Below are 18,606 nucleotides of genomic sequence, written 5' to 3' on the forward strand. Positions count from 1 at the left end.
AGGAAAGAATCTTCACACCTTGAAATACCCATCCGAAAGCTTTTAGTCAGAACAGTTCAATGTTGGTGATTTGATTTGATTTATTATATCACATTATTGGGATGCAATGAAAAATATTGCTTCTTGCGCGCTATGCAGGCAAAGCATACTGTTCATAGAGTACATAGGGGAAAAAGGAAGGAGGGAGTGCAGAATATAGTGTAACAGTCATAGCTAGGGTGTAAAGAAAGATCAACCGAATATAATGTGCATCCATTCAAAAGTCTGACAGCAGCAGGGAAGAAGCTGTTCTTGAGTTGGTTGGTACGTGACCTCAGACTTTAATATTTTTTTCTCGACGGAAGAAGGTGGAAGAGAGAATGTGCGTGGGGTCTTTGATTAAGCTGGCTGCTTTTCCGAGGCAGTGGGAAGTGTAGGCAATGTCAATGGGTGGGAGACTTTACCCAGACTGGTCCACCTGTGACTCTAGTCTCAACACTAGATTTTAAACACCCCCCCGCCCTGTAAAGTAGCTTTGGAGTATACTCAGACAGGGGAACTAACTGCTGAGTGATGAGTGCTGGTCTGCTCAGCTATGTCCTCATGGAGACAATGTATAAAAATACAAACAAGGAATATACAATGCAGAAACTAACAAATTCGAAATTTTTTACTCAGGGTCGTCAGACTTTCCAACGCTTTGATAAGTTTAATGCCAAGTACAATCCAGTGGGTGCCAGTGAACTCCGTGACCTTTATCTGAAGACAGAGAATGCTATAGAAGGAGAATACTTTGCTCATATTATCAAGGTAATGTGAAACCTTTACTTAGTGCATTTGGTTCCACACAGATGTCTGTGCCACCACCACCCCCCCCCCCCCCCCCCCCCCAAACACACACACAGCCTGATTGCAGCCCACACAAGCATTCCTGGCCAGCCCTAATCCTGCTCCCCACCCCGGAGACCTCTGCTTCCCTCCGATCCCCAGCCAGCACATGGCAGTGGCAATTCCCCCCACCCTCACCCCCAACCCACCCTATCAGACCAACCCCACCCCCCCCAGAAGCAGACGCCCCTCTGGCACACCCTCCTCCCCCCCCCACCTTCTCCCCGCACCTCGGCAGACCACCCCTCCCCTCCAGCCCACCCAGATCTCTGGCCTCCCTCCAATCCCAATGCAGAAAGGCAGCAGGACCCCACACCCCCACCAATCGCCGTGAGGCCCTGCCCACAATACACCCCACCCCCATTGACCCAGGCCCTGCCACTAGGTCCCAACCCCTTGGCCGTGCCCCCTTCCTCCAGGCCATGCTCCCTTGGCCCTGTCCCCTTGACACTGAACGGTGTCCAGTGGGCAGTGCCAGGGTGCCTCCTGGGCATGGCCACTTTACTGCTTGGGCAGTGCCAGGGGCACAGGCTGGTACTACCAGGGTGTGTGTGCCAGAGGGCACCGCCTACCCCCCCAGCCGTCCAACATCCCTGGGGGACTCCGATTGATCCCTTTCACTCCGGCAGGGTCTCCCACTAGTTCCGTGCAGGTGGGGAGCTGCTCTATACCCTGCCGGAGTAAAATACCCCTGGTGGGTGGGAGATGCTGTCAGGTCCGGAGAAGTCCGTGCCAAGTCCGATAATCACATTTAAACTACATGACAAACAGATTTAAATTACTTACCCCTTTTCCCGCTGGTTTCCAGCACAATCTCAACCTTGTCTGCTCTCCAGCGTGTGTTGGGAACGCACTGCTGAATCCGGCAAAATGGCCAACCAGCGATTCTCCCATCCCGACCTGCCAAAAAACGTGCACTTCGGAATGGGAGAATCGCCCCCATTTCTCTCAGCCAATACTATCAGAAACAGGTTAACTGCTCGTTTGTCTTGTTGCTGTTCATGGAATCTTATTGTTTGCAAAATGACCGCTGCATTAACATGCATAGTGACAACGCACCTCGAAGTAATTTGTGGCAAGCAAAACACTTTGAAACGGTTTTTGAAGATTGCAGTATGGCATTAAATAAATGCAAGTATTTTCTTCATCGTCCCATAAATCTTTAATGAACCATGGTATTGTTTGAGGTCGACACAAATGGATCAAAAATCTGTGAACTTTTCAGTCAGAAATCTGGGTGCTGTTCACCTCCGCCGCTGACTCCATTCTGAAGTAGAATCAAGGGCACATCCCTTAACTAAACCAACTAGGTGCTCCGAGGACACAGGACTCAAAAAGCAGTGACCCATGCCCATTCCAGAGGGCAGGAGAGGGGTCCCCCAGAAGGGTACCAAATGTGCCCAATTGGCTCCTCCCTGAGGCATTTTACTGAGTCTGAATCACAAGGCAGTCCCACATTCCGTCGATGCTCTGCCTCGCTCAGCACGTTGGAATTCCTCACCTGTGATTCCCAGACACATCCTCTTAGAATGACAGTGACTTCTTTTGGGCGGCACAGTGGCACTGCAGGTGGCACTTCTGCCTCACAATGCCAGGGACCTGGATTCAATTTCCGGTTTCGGGCCACTCTCTGTGCAGAGTCTGCACATTCTCCCCGTGTCAGCGTGGGTTTCCTCCGGGTGCTCTAGTTACCAGAGTTTGCAGAGTTTGCACATTCTCCCTGTGTCTGTGTGGGATTCCTCTGAGTGCTCCAGTTTCCTCCCACAGAACAAAGATGTGCTGCTTAGGTGCTTTGGCCATGCTAAATTCTCCCTCAGTGTACCCGAACAGGTGCCAGAGTGTGGCGACTAGGGGATCTTCACAGTAACTTCATTGCAGTGTAAATGTAAGCCTATTTGTGACGCTAATAAATGAACATGAACTTGTTTGTTGTCGCTCAGGTCTGTGTCACTAAGAAGTTTCCTCAGATGCTGCTGAGCTAGGGTTGCCACTGTGAGTAAATGTATTGCCGGAGGTTTCACCACACTGCAGCTATTAACCAGTGAACACGTCGTGATGTGTTCCTACACATCATGACGCCTTCCTACACCAAAAGCAAGAACACTCAATACCAAATTGGATGACTGTGACTGTCAGCCAAATAGCCTCCTTTCGTGAAATAACTCCTCAGAGGCCAGTGATCCTTCACCAGCTTCTCTTCATTAGCAAACTCTATTCCATTCCTAGAATGTTTCAGATACATAGTCAGAATCTAGAGTTCCAGGAGACCTGACGCTCCACTTTTATGTACAGGCAGCTCCCTAATCAGACAGGTAAATCTGACCTCAATTAGTGAGCTCATACACCAAGAGGCCGACCCCACGTGCGTCGTAGAAGTGATTACACCCCTCCCCACCCAAGTACAAGTAATCTCTGGTTTCTGTGCTCATGGGTTGTTTCAGCGTTGGGTCCACATCCTCCAACCTGGTGTCCAATGAGAGAGGGGTATGTCTAACAGGCACCTGTCTCTTATGACGTGAGCGCCAGAGTTCTAGTTCACCCTCTTACTAGGGCGGCAGAGGAGTAGATGTGACTTCAAATGCAGTGTTCATTTCAGACTCTGAGGTCCTAACTACAGGCAGGGCTGGCTGGATGGGAGGACTGTCCTCGATTCTGTGTCTTCTGGGCATATTTTAAACTCTGCAAAGGTTGCTCTCCATTAACATATTCAAGCAGTGTATAAACAAGTGGATCCTGATTGCGATGGTTTCTGAGGCGATTGTCCCTTTGTGGGCAACACAGGGTGACCTGGCCTAGGTGGCCAATCAGGACTCAGGGAGATCTCCTCAGGTAGAGCGAGTTGCGAACATTTTGTTTTTGGAAGTTTCTAACAGTACGTCATTACAGGATTCCTACTGGGAGAGTTAGGTTCAAAGTGCTGTCAATAATTTTGTTTTCTCCTTGCAGTGGAACTGGTGGCCACTGGAGGCATTGAATGGGAGAAACATTCATGTAAGCCCAACTTCCAGCACACAGTGAGCGGGCCTTTCCAGCTGCGCTCGTGCCAAACCCAGAAAATCCCATCCAAGGTCAACAGATCTTTGCATGGTCCGTGTCCCTCCCACTACGATTCCCGCGAGCAGGATGGGAAAATTCAGCACTATATGACAGTGGGTGTTACTTGTTAAATCCCTGACCAGTGTACTGTAGGCTGTCTGTGTTTAGGCTGAACTGTTGGAACATAACAATGGCTGTCAGTGATACTAACATTTCTCTGTCTTGTGGCAGGAAGTGGCGTCAGATTTGGATGATGCAAAGTACCAGCATGCAGAGCCGCGTTTGTCTATTTACGGACGGTCACCGGAGGAGTGGAATAAGCTGGCATCTTGGTTCATTAAGCACAGAGTCTACTCCCCCAATATGAAATGGATGATTCAGGTCCCCCGGATCTAGTAAGTCAGAAGCTGCAACACGAACAAGGATAAAAGCAAAATGCTATCGTTGCCGGAAATCTGAAATAAAATCGGAAAATGCTGGAAACATTCAGCAGATGTGGCAGTATCTGTGGAGAAAGGAATAGAGGTGACGTTTTGAGTCTGTACTGGACTGAAAACGTTAATCCTGTTTCGCTCTCCACCAATGGGGTAGCAAGGGCAAAAGGGCTTCCTGACATTGGCACAGTGGTTAACCCTGCTGCCTCACAGTGCCAGGGACCCGGGTTCAATTCTGACCTTGGGTCACTGTCTGTGTGAAGTTTGCACATTCTCCCCGTGTCTGCGTGGGTTTCCTCTGGGTGGCATTTCACAGGCTTGTCAGCAATGTTAAAGCCTATGACATGAAAGGGACAAGGTGCATCGGTTTGGTGGATTTGCCATGGTAAATGCATGGGATTATGGGAATGAACTTAAGGGATTTCCTCCGGGTTTCCTCTGGGTGTTCCGGCTTCCTTCCACAGTCCAAAGATGTGCAGGTTAAGTTGATTGGCCATGATAAATTGACCCCAGTGTCAGGGGGATTGGCAGGGTACATTTGCGGGGTCACGGGAATAGAGCCTGGGTGGGATTGTGGGTTGGTGCAGATTTGATGGGCCAAATGGCCACCTTCTGCACTGTACGGATTCTATGATTCTATGAATTAAATTCTGGGGACTTTAAAAATGGGTTAAACTGCCTGACAACCAATGTCAGGAAGCCCTTTTGCCTTCATTAGCAAGTCATACATGTTCATTAAAAGGCTACCTCACTGGGACAAAACCCCGCCCCCCCCACCAAATGAATTTCTCCACCAGCAAGAAATTAGGATGTTAACTTTTACAACTGGTGTTCACCTGGTGAGGTAAACTTCCTCTATAATCAGTGGTGAGTTACCACTGTATTGCCTTGTCCGGTGTCCAGTGTCTATCAATACCAGTCTATGTTTGAGACCTGGGGGTGACAATACAAGTTGCGTGGCAGATGACCAAGGAGGAAGGGTTAGCGAGGAAGAGTGGAGCAGTGGCTGGGATATTGCAAGCTGTCCAGAAACCCTTTAACTGAGGTGCTCAGACCTTCGAGCCCATGAGGTAACACTGGGGACTGTGATTTTGTATTTGTTCCCATTGTGAAAATTGGTGAAGTCTTCGCAGATGTATATTTATTGAGAATAACAGTGCAAAATCACGTATGGTTAGCCATCTTACGCACGCACCACTCCCACCCCCAACAGAAATCATCCCCACTGTCACGCCCACCACCAAACATAGACCCTGGAACAGAAGTTCTGTTTGGAATTTCAATGGTGGAGTTTATTTAAATACCATGTTCTTGGCCATGGACACTCTCAGCTTCATTTAATCTCAGCCAGAGTCAGGAACATTTCCTCTCATAGCAATCCATTCCCCATAACTTGAATGTAAGTTCAAGGAAGGGAGGAGAGTGGGAGCATGGTGTTACAACCACAGCAGATGTTAATTGCTGAGTAAACGAGCCCCATACGGGTATGTGGTTTACGAGCCACAACTCTTTCTTTTATATTCTGATTTTGTTATCTGAGAAGAAAACATACTAATTCCTGCAGCAAGATGCCCAGTATCACTGCTGGGATTTTAAAAATTACACATAAAAGGTTTGCTAACAAGAAGAAAAGACAACTTAAGCACACAAGATTACAGTTATAACTGTTAAAATTAGTCTGACAAAAGATTCCCCTAAAAGACTCACTGTTTGGTCAAGCCATAAGCCTGAACTTCTGGACAACACTCCTTTATCGATGTCTAATTAAAAATCCAGTAATATTACCCAAGGCAAAGCTGCCAATGCTTTTAATAAGGTTCACCACATGATCTTGCAAACACCTTTCCACTCTGCTGTGGAAATTCAAGAACTTCAGATCAAAGATCGCTTTTTGCAGTGCAATACTTTTTTGGCTTGATTAGATGGCTAATTCAAGCTGTATCTTCTCCCAGCCCAGAGCTGTTTGTAGGACTGTTTCCCTGTACAGTCAAACCAATTCAACATCCCTCCATAAATAGCCTTTTTCTCCTGTCATCTATGACTCCGTCATCCTCAGCAGTTCGTCAAACTAACTTTTACAAATTATAAATATCTTTCATGGTTTTCTATAGACCCAACTTTAGGGTCAAATAAAATGTATTACACCCTTTTCTGTTTACCCATGGAAGATGTAAACTACTTCTTGTTACCTTCTACTTCCACTTGATTTTCAAACAAGGTGTCAATTTATCTAAAAATATAAATGGTAGATCTAACATACTTACTTGTACCTCAAACCCACCATAATATCTCATTATAAGTGCCTGAGCCTAACACCTCTGTCATAGAATTATAGAATGTCTACTGTGAAGAAGAAGCCATTCGGCCTATTAGGTCTGCACCAACCCTCTAAAGAGTATCTTACCCATGTCCTCTCCCCTGCCCTATCCCTGTAACACAGTAAGAAGTCTGACAACACCAGGTTTAACATCTCCACATCATGACTATCTCTGTAACACCATGTCTTTCCCGTGGCTAATCTGTCTAACCGAAAGGATGATTTAGCATGGCCAATCCACCTAATCCACACATCTTTGGATGATGGAAGGAAACTGGAGTACCTGGAGGAAACCCACACAGTCATGGGGAGAACGTGCAGACTCCACACAGATAGTCACCCAAGGCTGGAATCCGTGACTGAAGGTGGGTCCTTAGTGCTGTGAGGCAGCAGTGCTAACCACTGTGCCACCATGCCTTCCAGGCAACCTGGCTCTAATAATCCCCCCCCACAACTTAACTAAATCATATTTTAAAATAACATTCATTCTCATAGTGGTGTAGTACGGACTTTCAGACACCATCCGGGGATTCTAAACATGGAACGTTAGGCAGATCGAGGCCGAGTTTAGTACTGAAAATGATTCTGCAGGTGAGGCAGTGAGGCATAGGGATTTCCACCTGCAAAAGGTGTGCCTCAGGGATCAGTGCTGGGTCCACTGTTATTTGTCATTTATAATAATGATTTGGATGAGAATATAGGAGGCATGGTTAGTAAGTTTGCAGATGACACCAAGATTGGTGGCATAGTGGACAGTGAAGAAAGCTATCTCCAATTGCAATGGGATCTTGATCAATTGGGCCAATGGGTGGACGAATGACAGATGGAGTTTAATTTAGACAAATGCGAGGTGATGCATTTTGGTAGATTAAACAGGGCAGGACTTACTTAGTTAATGAAAGGGCACTGGGGAGAGTTACAGAACAAAGAGATCTAGGGGTACATGTTCGTAGCTCCTTGAAAGTGGAATCACAGGAGGACAGAGTGGCGAAGAAGGCATTTGGCATGCTTGGTTTCATTGGTCAGAATATTGAATGCAGGAAGTGGGATGTCTTGTTGAAGTTGTACAAGACATTGGTAAGGCCATGCTTGGAATACTGTGTGCAATTCTGGTCACCCTATTATCGAAAGGATATTATTAAACTGAAAGAGTGCAGAAAAGATTTACTAGGATGCTACCAGGACTTGATGGATTGAGTTATAAAGACATGCTGGATAGTCTGGGACTTTTCTCTCTGGAGCATAGGAGGCTGAGGGATGACGTTATAGAGGTCTATAAAATAATGAGGGGCATAGACAAGGTGGATAGTCAATATCTTTTCCCAAAGGTAGGGGAGTCTAAAACTAGATGACATAGGTTTAAGGTGAGAGGGGAGAGATACAAAAGTGTGAAGAGGGGCAATTTTTTTCACACAGAGGGTGGTGAGTATCTGGAACAAGCTGCCAGAGGTAGTAGTAGAGGCAGGTCCAATTTTATCTTTTAAAAAGCATTTAGATAGTTACATGGGTACGATGGGTATAAGGGATATGGGCCAAATGCAGGCAATTGGGATTAGCTTAGGAATTTAAAGAAAAGGGTGGCATGGACAAGTTAGGCCGAATGGCCTGTTTCCATGCTGTAAACCTCTGTGACTCTAATTCATACAGAACAAACAAAAAGAAAGTGGGAAGAGCGGCTGAGTTAACCTCACAGTTACATCCCTTTCATTAGCCCATTGGAAGAGATGCTGGGGGAACATGCATGGGGCAGGAGCAGACACTTACAAAGAGGTTCCTCCCCACAATAAGGAATCTGTGTAACAATGTTTGAATGATCGCCACCAGCTAGGGGTGGCACAGCGGTTATCACTGCTGCCTCACAGCACCAGGGATCCAGGTTTGATTCCTGAGTGGAGTTTGCACATTCTCCCCATGCCTGCGTGGTTTCCTCTGGGTGCTCCAGTTTCTTCCCACAGTACAAAGATCTGTGGCAAAAATTGCCCCTTAGAGTCAAGGGGTTCGTAGGGTAAATAAGTAGAGTTATGGGGATAGAGCCTGGCTGGTCTGTGCAGACTCAATGGGCTGAATGGCTTCCTTCTGCACTGTAGGGATTCAGTGAAAGCTCCAGCTCACTTATATTGCAACACAGGATCAGGTTGAAAGTGAGAAACATGCTGAAGGAGGTGCTAACTTCCTCTAACACTTCTTAAAAGCTGACATTTCTTATATAAACGTATTTTCATTTCTGTTGCCAAATGTTCTTTGCTTTATTTCTGATGGCTTCTGTTTAAATCTTGTCATTCAGTGATATTTTCAGAGCCCAGAACTTCATCCCACACTTCGGAAAGATGCTGGAAAATATCTTCATGCCAATCTTTGAAGCAACGGTGAACCCTCAGGCTAATATCAGACTCAGCATCTTCCTCAAACACGTGAGTCAGGAGATTTAACAGCCGACCTGCGTCCTCGTTACACAGCTTTATGTATCATGTGCCTGATGTGTCACCTTTGGGTGGTGGAGTAACATGATCGATAGGGAGTGAATGGCCCCTTTCATCGGACAGCATGGAAACCAGGAGGAATGTTGAAGTGGTTCTCATTTCCCAATCGCATGCCTGGCAATGTTGTACAAAGTCAAAATTACCCGGGAGCCTTTGGCGTGTACTACATTGGGTGGGATTTTCTGATCCCCCCCACCATAGGGATCTTCCATTCCCAGCGCAGTGGCAATCACTACGGCAAGAGAAACACAAAATGCCATACGCGTCGGAGGAATGGAAGATCCCATTGGCAGTCAATGGGGAGCAGTTTCTACTGCCAGAAAACATGTCCTGGGCGGGTGGAGGGCAGGAGAATCCCACCCATTGTGTCTGAGGCTATTTATCATATCCTGACTTTTTGTTCGCAATTCTAAAGTCTTTTCCACATAATGTGGCATTGGCCGTTAGTTCAGTATGTCCAGTGAAGGAGTGCTGGGCAATGGCAGTGCTGTCTTCCCTTCAGTTGGTCTCAAACCTCCCAGAGCGCCACGAGAACATGCCTTAATCGAACCAGTCTGGGTCATTCGTTTCATTGCTGTTTAAGGGATTTGGCCACCTGGGTTTGTTTGTATAACAGCAGCCATCGCACTACTGCAGAGCAGTTTAGTGGGTAGCACATCACTTCTGAGTGAGAAGATCAGAGCTTAAGTCCAATTCAGATCCCATGCTGACACTCAATATGAAATTGGGGCTGGCTTGGGAGGGGGGGTAGGGTGCAGTTGCTAACTGTGATTAAACTTGCTCCTGGAGGTTTTGCCACATGACCTAGTCCCATACTCCATCCATTTGTCAGTCAACACAACCATTCCTGTGACATTCTGCCGTCCTACACCAATTGGAAGACAAAAAGTTTAATTACCCAACTGCATGACGTTTGATTCTCTGTCAAATGGCCTTCTTTACCCCCATTTTCACTAGTTTTTATGTGTTAAGGAGAAATGCTCATAAAAAGTGACAAAGAAAATAATCTTTTTTAACATCCTGGGTTGCACTCAGCAGTGTGCTAGCGATTTGATCTTCGATTCCTGGAGTCTCCAGACCCTAGGCGGAGGGCGGGGGAGGGGAGAATCAGCCATGGACAGCCTTCCCACCCAGAACTCCATTGAGGCCTTTAAGTAACTAATTGAATAATTAATATATTAACCACTTCTACCAGCAGCAGTGGATGGGAGGATGGTGTTGTGGGGTGGGGTGGATTGCACAACATGGAGAGAGTACCAGCAAAATCTTGAAACCCCTCTGGGGAGCTAATGGAGAGTTTGGAGGCCTGCCTAGTTGGGCACCTTGTGTACCACAGAGGGTGTCCACAGTAGCAAGGGTCACCTTCTTTCCTTTAAACAACTCCCCCAACCTTCAATGGGTCTTCTCTGGCTGGCCTCAGTGAGCACTACACTCTCTGTTCCATGGCCACCCCTATTGCTGGCGGCCCAGGCTGGTTGTCCACTGCTCCCTGTCAGAGTGCTGGGACTGGAGGGCAGCAGGCCGTCCCGTCGGCTGTCACTCTTGGAGGCAGAATCTTCAACCTGAAAGGGACAGAAGCCCCGATGCCAGGCAGGTAACAGCCTGATAGATGTGACACTGTGTCAGGTCTTCCAGAAATAGCCGTGGCAGATTGTCCTCGGTTTTCCAGCCACTGGATAGATCCACCTTCACAGCCAATAAATTCAGCTGTGAAAGTTCAGTGCTGAGGGGGTGCTGCTCAAGACACTGAGTTTTGCATGAAATCTTAAACCAAGGCCTCCGTTTTCCCTCTCAGGTGGATGAGGAAGATCCCAGGTCACTATTATGAGGGAAGGTAGGGGAGTGATCCCCATGTTTTGTGACCAGAAACCATCACTAAAGTCAATTATTGGGTTATTATTACTTTGCTGCGTCGACGACCTTGCTGTACAAATATTCTGACAGTAACAACACTTCACAAAGTATTTGACTGGCATAAAGGAGCTGAGCCTATGCAAGGTGCTTTATAAGTGCAAGTTTTGCTTTCTTTACTTTGGATTAGCTGATTTTACAGGAAGTGATTTGGGGTATTTTGGAGGGATGGTGACAGGGCGCTATAGAAATGCGAGTCTTTATTGGTGATTCTGCATGATTAATGACAATTTTAGTTTGTCTAATGAGTTGCATCTTCTCGTGACCCAGATCACCGGTTTTGATAGCGTGGATGATGAGTCCAAGCACAGTGGCCACATGTTCTGCACAAAGAGCCCCAAACCCGAGGAATGGAACATACCAAAGAACCCTTCATACTCCTACTACCTCTGTTATATGTATGCCAACATCATGGTCCTCAACAATCTCAGAAGGTAAAGCCCTTTCATCAATGGAGAGCTGGAGTTTGAAGTTGTGAAATTTGCTGCTATGTTTGTTGACCCATTCACATGTACAGGATGATAAATTTCTCATATCAGTGTAGGATTATTGCATCTCTAACCAGCCTGCAGGTACAGCAGGTGGTCAGCAAGGCTAATGGGATGCTGGCCTTCATAGCGAGGGGGATTGAATATAAAAGTAGGGAGGTCTTGCTGCGGCTGTATAGGGCATTGGTGAGGCCGCAGCTGGAGTACTGTGTGCAGTTTTGGTCGCCGTACTTATGCAAGGATATTTTGGCCTTGGAGGGAGTGCAGAGGAGGTCTACTAGGCTGATACCGGAGTTGAGGGGGTTGAACTATGAGGAGAGGCTGAATAAACTAGGCTTGTACTCGTTAGAATTTAGAAGAATGAGGGGAGATCTCATTGAGACATATAAGATGATGAATGGGATGGATAGAATAGAGGTGGAGACACTCTTCCCACTCAGAAAGGACAGTAGGACTAGGGGGCACAGCCTCAAGATAAAGTGGGGGGCGGTTTAGAACGGAGCTGAGGAGGAATTTCTTCACTCAAAGGGTGGTGAATCTCTGGAATTCTCTGCCCGTTGAGGTGGTGGAGGCTGCCTCGCTAAATATTTTTAAGACGCGGGTTGATGGGTTTTTGATAGGAGAGGGGATTAAGGGTTATGGGGAGAGGGCGGGAAAGTGGAACTGAGCAGCGACAGATCAGCCATGATCTTATTGAATGGCGGGGCAGGCTCGAAGGGTTGGATGGCCTACTCCTGCTCCTATTTCTTATGTTCTTATGTTCTTATTTTGAGATCACTGCACACCTCCAGTTCTGGTCTCTTGAGCGTCTTAAGCAGGGTAGAAATGTCAATTACTGGGGGATATAGGTTTAAGGTAAAAGAGGGAAAATTTAAAGAAGATGTGAGAGGCACATTGTTTTACACAGAGGATGGTAAGTGCCTGGAATGCGCTGCCAGAGGAGGTGGTAGAAGCAGATACAATAGCAATGTTTAAGAGACATCGTGACTGATACACAAATAGGCACGGAGTAGAGGGATACAGACTGTGCAGAAGCAAAATGTCTTTAGTTGAGAAAGGCACCATGTGTTGGAGCAGGCTTGGTGGGACGAAGGGCTTATTCCCGTGCTGTACTGTACCTTGTTCTTTGTTTTGTTCTTCATCTCTGATTTGCATCGTTCCATCACTGGTTGCAATGACATCAGCTGTGTAAGCTTTAAGACTCCTCGCCTCCCTCATTTAAGTCGCTCCTTCAACCTACCTCTGACCAAATTTTTGATCACCTTTCCTTACGTAGCTCTTCTCATCTAAAACACTCAAACATCTAAAAAGAGTTTTACTCTCATTTATTTCTCTGAATCCTTTAACCCTCATCTGTGACAGCCCCTTAAAACCAAGGAAATGATCCCTCTGGATGCTAGCTACAGTGCAATGGTCTCCGTAGAGGCCAGTAATGTGTCGATTTATTTTTAGAATCCAAAGCACAAGTATTTACTAAAAGAATCAAGCCACAATTCTCATGGTTTAAGAAAAAGACTGCCTTGAAATCAAAAAACAGGAATTTTAATTAATACCCCGAGTCTCAACTGATCAGTGATGTTAAAGATATTTGCCGGAATTTTACCACCTCGCCCACCCGAGGTGCGTTAGATCCTGCCTGAGGCCAATGAAGAATGCTGTTCTACGAGCCTCGCCTGCCCCGATTCTGAGATGGGCGAGACAGTAAAATTCCAGCAATTAAAGGTACAATAAACTCAGTTACTTATTTTCAAAACCAAGCTTCTTAACTTAAACTTCCTTCTACATTCATTTGACTTACACTCCCAAAACACAGGTCAGATACTTATCAAAGATCAGAGAATTAATAACTTCCCCTGAGCACTACTCCATAGATTTGTATCAGGGTTGAGACCCCTTGGACTTTCCAAATCTTGCAAAGGTTTCCCTTCAATCACCTTCAAATATCGCACAGTTGTGGACTTGCAGTTCAGCAGGAGCATAGCTAGAGACTTGACTGACTTGAGTCAGAACTTCCCTGGTTCTAATCTTTAGCTTTGGAGTCTTCTATCTAGAACTCTCTCTCTCTCTCTCTTTTCAGCTTTGCTTTCCCAGAAGTCTAACTTACTGTTTAGAATCTTACAGTTAACAAGAGATTTTAACTTTTTTAGCACCGATACCAAATTTCAAATTAACTCTGCTGGAAGGACATATTCCTTGCTCTGCAATCAGATTGTTGTAAAAACCCTTCGTGAGACCAAATCCATGGTCATAACCTACTCAGCCCTATGATTACCTTCTTTTTAATTCTATTTTTAGTCTCCAAGGTGACTTGGTCACACGATCATTTACTGGAAGTCAAGTGCTTTATAGGAATCAACTCCTGGAAAAATATAATTCTTAAAGGAACCTTCTCTAACATAAAGTAAAGATTATCTCCCCAAAAAGCACATAGTGATCATCATAAAATTTAAGGCTTCCCCATTGTTTTTCAAGTCCCATGACACCTCTTTGAGTGATGGGTACTATATGAGAGAATTATTATATTCCCAGGTTGAAAGTGTTAGAATATTATCACCTGGGAATTTCTTCCAGCTGACTTCCATGCTGATATTTTGTTGTATTCAGTCACTATGACACAAGACAAAGCTTGTTTCAATTTGACTTTCCAGATTTAAAGTTGAGTATATATTTTGCTGAAATGGATATATTACAGTGCAGTGACAAAGTGAAACAGAATGCTGGAGCTCTGAGGACCTGTACATTGAGAACTGAGATTCACTTTACTAATTTACAACATGATCCCTCTCTGCACCCTGACTGAGGAAATGTTCAGGTGCTGCATTGTTAGAGGTGCCACCCTTTGCTGATGTGGATAATGAAGAATAGATTGCACTACCCACCACATGTCCTAGATAAGCTACTTGGGTTCATTGTCAGTGACACCTTTTAGTTAATTATCCTCCTAGTCCCACTGGGACATAAGGCCACAACAATTCTCCTCCATTGGGTGCTATTTTGTGCTGTGGCTCCACATGAGCCCCATCTCTTCTGGTTCAGTCACCACAGCCCTGTGCCAGGCTGTTTATCGTTTGTCCATATACACTTCACAGCTGGTGTCCATCCTTGAGTAACCAATGGTGTTTACTCCTGGGACATCCTTAGCACATGTTCAAAACATCATGTCCGGTGCTTCTTAATCTCAAGGACATTGATGTAGCAGCCAGCCTCCTTCCACAGACCCTCAATGGCAATCTTATTTAGCCAGTAGACATTAGAGATTTTACATTGGTTACTGTTATGAAAGACATAGACCTTGTCCATGTCTGTCTTCACCACCCTCCAGCATTCAGATCCTTATAGCAGGACTGACTTTACATTACTGTTGTAGAATCTGAGTTTGGTTTTAAGGCTGCATTATTTGGACTTCCAGATGGTTTGAAGTTTGCTAAATGCACCTCTAGCTTTATTCAGCTGGACCTTAATGTCATTCTTCACACCATTACCGTTACTGATAAGGCTCAAGGTAAATGAAGTCCTCAACATACTCTAGCACTTCACCATCAATGGTAATTGGAGGCACTGCTGGTGGATGGATGCCCCGACTTGTGTTTTCTGCTTGTTGATATGCCGACCAGTCATAGAATCATAGAATCCAACGGTGCAGAAGGAGGCCATTTGGTCCATTGAGTCTGCACTAACCACGATCCCACCACGCTGCATCTCCACAACCCCAAGTATTTACCCTGCTAGGGTCAGTTTAGCATGGCCAATCAACCTAACCTGCACATTATTGGAGTATGGGAGGAAACTGGACTACTCAGAGGAAACCCATGCAGACTCCACACATACAGTGACCCAAGCCGGGAATCGAACCCAGGTCCTTGGCGCTGTGAGGCAGCAGTGCTAACCACTGTGCCACCCTGGCTACCTTTGCATCATCCACCTTCCTAAGCTCATCCAAAACTTTGCTGCTACCCATATCCTAACTAGCACTGCCCCGTTCACCAATTGCTGTGTTCAATGACATAGAGCGGCTCCCAATTGAACGATGCCTCACTTCAATTTCTCATTCTTGTTCTATAATCTGTCTGTGATTTTGTCCACGCTCATTTCTGCGATCTCCTCCAGTCCTCCAACCTTGGGAGATATCTGCACTCCTCTACACCCCCAATTCTAATCAATTTATAGGTCTAAGTTTATTTATGACCTGTCCTGCTGAGTCTATCAGACTTCTCCTGGAGATGACAAAGTTGAGGTCCTCCAAGTGTAAGAGAAGGTGCATTGAGTACCTCTGGGACAGTCTGATATTTGGCACATGGTGATGAGAAATACACTGGGCAGAATTCTCCATTCTGGGGATGCGTTGTGAGCTGGAATGGAAATTTGGCATTCCAGTCAAAACTCCATTCGTTCTCAGTGGCACCAGAAAATCCCAGTCACAAATGAGGAGGGAGGACTTTGGCCGATAGGAGAGTGTAGCCCCCTGCACTCTGAACTCCACCTCAAACCATTCAGTGTATTGCCAAGGATGATACAGCATTTGATTCTCATTGAACATCCCAATGAGATTGACAGTCTGAAGCAGAATTCCGTAGGTTCAGAGAATCTTCCTCAGGCTCTCATGGTGAACATTGTCAACCACCTTCTTAAAGTCTATGAAGTTGATGTAGAAGGCTGCATTCCGTTAAAGGCATTGCTCTATGAGATTTACTCTATGAGCAAATCTCTGGCCTTTACATCCTCTGCCCTTGTGGGACCCAGCTTGATCTTACCTAAACTCATCATCAATGGCCTTGTCAATCCACTTGAGGAGAATCCTATGGAGGATTCTGCGGGAGATGGAAAGGAATCTAATTCCTCGCCGGTTGTCATGGTTGCAGACGCCCTTTCTTTGGCAGTTTGAAGATGAGGTCTTCACTCCAGTCTTCTGGTATGACTTTTATTTTCTCACATCATGCAGAAAAGATCAGTAAGCACCCAGGCAGCCGTGTTCACATCTGTCTGCAGAGAGTCAATTCCAAGGGCTTTGCCATTTTTCATGGCTTTGATGACTTCTTGCATTTCCATTCCAATGTATGGGCTGGGGTTAATACCAACAATGTCTTCAGAAACTGGCAGATTTGCTGGACCATCGGCTCAGGCTAGTTAGGAACTTTTTCAAAGGGCTGAACCCATCTTGCAGCTTGCTCTCCCTCTGTAATTTGCCTTTGATTGACATGGTGTGATTCGTGTTTTATACATTGAGTTGTTTAGTGATGTTTTAGTGATGCTGAGTTCTCTTTCTGCAGCTGCTTCTGCCTCTCTTGTCTCTTCTAACATTCTTCTTCACTTCTTTGTCTTTGGTTTTATATTGTTCTTTAGGCTGTTCTGCCAGTCTGGGTGATTTAGTGTTAGCTGCTTTTCCTTAAGTCTTCTTCTCTCTCAGTCTTCTTCCATGCCTCTATTCTGAAACACTTCTTGTCCACCCTTTGATTGAATCCATTGAGAACAAAGAACAGCATAGCACAGGAAACAGGCCCTTCGGCCCTACAAGCCCGCGCCGCTCATTTTAACACTCAGTGAGTGCCTTATTCAAGTCTGTCATCGATCGTCGATGTTCTAGTCTACCTCTAGTGGACTCCACAATAAAAGGGTGCAAATTTAGGGAATTGTATGTGCGCCAGATTAAGGGACATCCAAATCAGGGACAATTTATTGACACCAATCAGCCTAAAAAGCACATTTTTGGGATGTGGGAGGAAACTGGAGCACCCAGAGAAAACCCATGCAAGCATGGGGAGAACGTGCAAACTCCCACAGACATTGATCCAAGCTGGAGATCTCACCCGGGTCCCTGTCACTGCACAGCAGACAGTGATAGTCACTGAGCTGACGTGTTGCCCGTCAGTTGGTCCAGTTTAAGCGTACACTAACGGACGTGAAGCACTAGGCAACTCTCGTAGCAACATCCAAGAGCAACCCTCGCATGACCCACCACGTGTATGCCCCTTGTTGGCCAACAAGGCGGACCGAATTGCCTGTGGATGATCATCTTCAGTAGATGCTTCTTTGATGTTGCCTCACTTCTTTTCAACTGTTTCAGGATCTTCTTCATCTGCTTTGACTAGTAGGCTAAAGTTATTCCTGACTTCAGTGATAAAGCCCTTCTTTACATCAGGAGATCTAAGCTTAGCAATGTCCAATTCTTGCTGTTGGTATTAGGGCCTGCAACTTTTTAACTATCCCCAGATGTTGGCTACTGTTGACTTTTACCCCATGATGGGCTTTGACATCCAGTAGAGAACTCCTCCATTTGCTGTTCAGGATGATGCGGTCAATCTGACAGAGTGAACATCTGGGGATCTGATAGCTTATGAATGACTTTGTGAGGGGAAATTGTAGTTCAGGTGGCAATTATTGTGTAGGCAAAAGTCAGCTAGCCTTTCACTCTTGTATTTGATATTACCACAGCCATGTCTTTGCAGTATTTGGAGTCAGACTTTGCTCTGATTAGACAATCACTCATGGGTTCCTGTCCAATGAGAGACTTTGTTTTTTCCCTTGCTCCAGTTTCCTCCTGCAGTCTGAAAGATGTGGTTGGATGGATTGGCCGTGCTAAATTCTCCTTCATTGTACCCGAACAGGCGCCAGAGTATGGTGACTAGGGGATTTTCACTGTAACTTCATTGCAGTGTTAATGTAAACCTACTTATGACAATAATAAATAAACTTTAAACTAGATCAGAATAAATGTCTGTAAAAGAAACCTCTCAGATTAACAGCCATTTATAGGTTAGCAGTTACAAAGAATGTATTTTTCTCCCAAATATATAATGGTAACATTTAATAGCATCCATCAGCCTGCCCATTTGTACCTTGTCAAGCTACATTAAGTGGAATGATTTTTGGAAGGGCATTGGAAAAGTAAAATTGAGTAAGGGATTTACCCATTTGCCTTCTCACTTTGATTTGACGAATTAACTTTTAAACTGCAGGTGTCCAGCCCCAGGTTGCTGGTGTCCCCTCTAGAAGAGAAATGTAGAAGAACGTAGGGGAGGCGATGGCCTACTGGTATTATCACGAGACTATTAATCCAGAAACTCAGCTAATGTTCT

General features: G+C 45.6%; 1 protein-coding gene across 1 annotated transcript in view; it reads left to right on the plus strand.

Moving 5' to 3' along the window:
• ampd1 (adenosine monophosphate deaminase 1 (isoform M)) overlaps positions 1-18,606 on the plus strand; it is a 62,660-nt gene that overhangs the window by 34,712 nt on the left and 9,342 nt on the right. Inside the window, exons 8-11 of the mRNA XM_080210200.1 lie at positions 658-789; positions 4,135-4,298; positions 8,939-9,065; positions 11,316-11,479. Of these exons, the coding sequence (XP_080066326.1) occupies positions 658-789; positions 4,135-4,298; positions 8,939-9,065; positions 11,316-11,479 (587 nt within the window). The remainder of the gene's footprint in view (positions 1-657; positions 790-4,134; positions 4,299-8,938; positions 9,066-11,315; positions 11,480-18,606) is intronic.

This window comes from Carcharhinus amblyrhynchos, chromosome 22 (genome assembly GCF_965287045.1).
Source record: "Carcharhinus amblyrhynchos chromosome 22, sCarAmb.v2.hapA, whole genome shotgun sequence".
Lineage (NCBI taxonomy): Eukaryota > Metazoa > Chordata > Chondrichthyes > Carcharhiniformes > Carcharhinidae > Carcharhinus > Carcharhinus amblyrhynchos.